This window comes from Corvus brachyrhynchos, unplaced genomic scaffold (assembly GCF_000691975.1).
Source record: "Corvus brachyrhynchos isolate BGI_N302 unplaced genomic scaffold, ASM69197v1 scaffold212, whole genome shotgun sequence".
Taxonomy (NCBI): Eukaryota; Metazoa; Chordata; class Aves; order Passeriformes; family Corvidae; genus Corvus; species Corvus brachyrhynchos.
The window spans coordinates 357,912-358,307 of NW_008236768.1; the positions used below are offsets into that span (position 1 = coordinate 357,912).

General features: G+C 66.9%; 1 protein-coding gene across 1 annotated transcript in view; it reads right to left on the minus strand.

Annotated features, from left to right (window-relative positions):
• The window catches only part of DDX49 (DEAD-box helicase 49), a gene marked incomplete at its 5' end in the record, with an annotated part of 23,119 nt that overhangs the window by 4,762 nt on the left and 17,961 nt on the right, over positions 1–396 (minus strand). The window contains one exon of the mRNA XM_017727509.1: positions 4–125. Coding sequence (XP_017582998.1) covers positions 4–125 — 122 coding nt within the window. The remainder of the gene's footprint in view (positions 1–3; positions 126–396) is intronic.

Below are 396 nucleotides of genomic sequence, written 5' to 3' on the forward strand. Positions count from 1 at the left end.
TACCAGGAATTTGAGCTTCTTGAGGCTGAAGGTGCTGGAGCTGCGCAGGTGGTCAGCGAGGCGCCCGGGGGTGGCGATGACCACGTGGGGCTTGCGGGACAGCTCCAGGGCCTGGGCCACCATGTCTGCAGGGAGAACCTCGGGAATGGCAGGGAATTGGGCAGGGAGCCCAGAACCAGCCGGGCTGTGAAGCTGGGGGATGCCACTCTGTGTGCTCCCAGCAGGATCTGCTGGGCAGCAGAGAATCCAACCAGGCTGGAATGGGAGCAGGGCCAGGGGCCAGGGAAGGGCTGGAGCAGGGACAGGACCGAGGGGAAGGGCTGGAGCAGGGACAGGACCGAGGGGAGGGCTGGAGCAGGGACAGGACCAAGAGGAAGGGCTGGGGCAGGGGCGGGG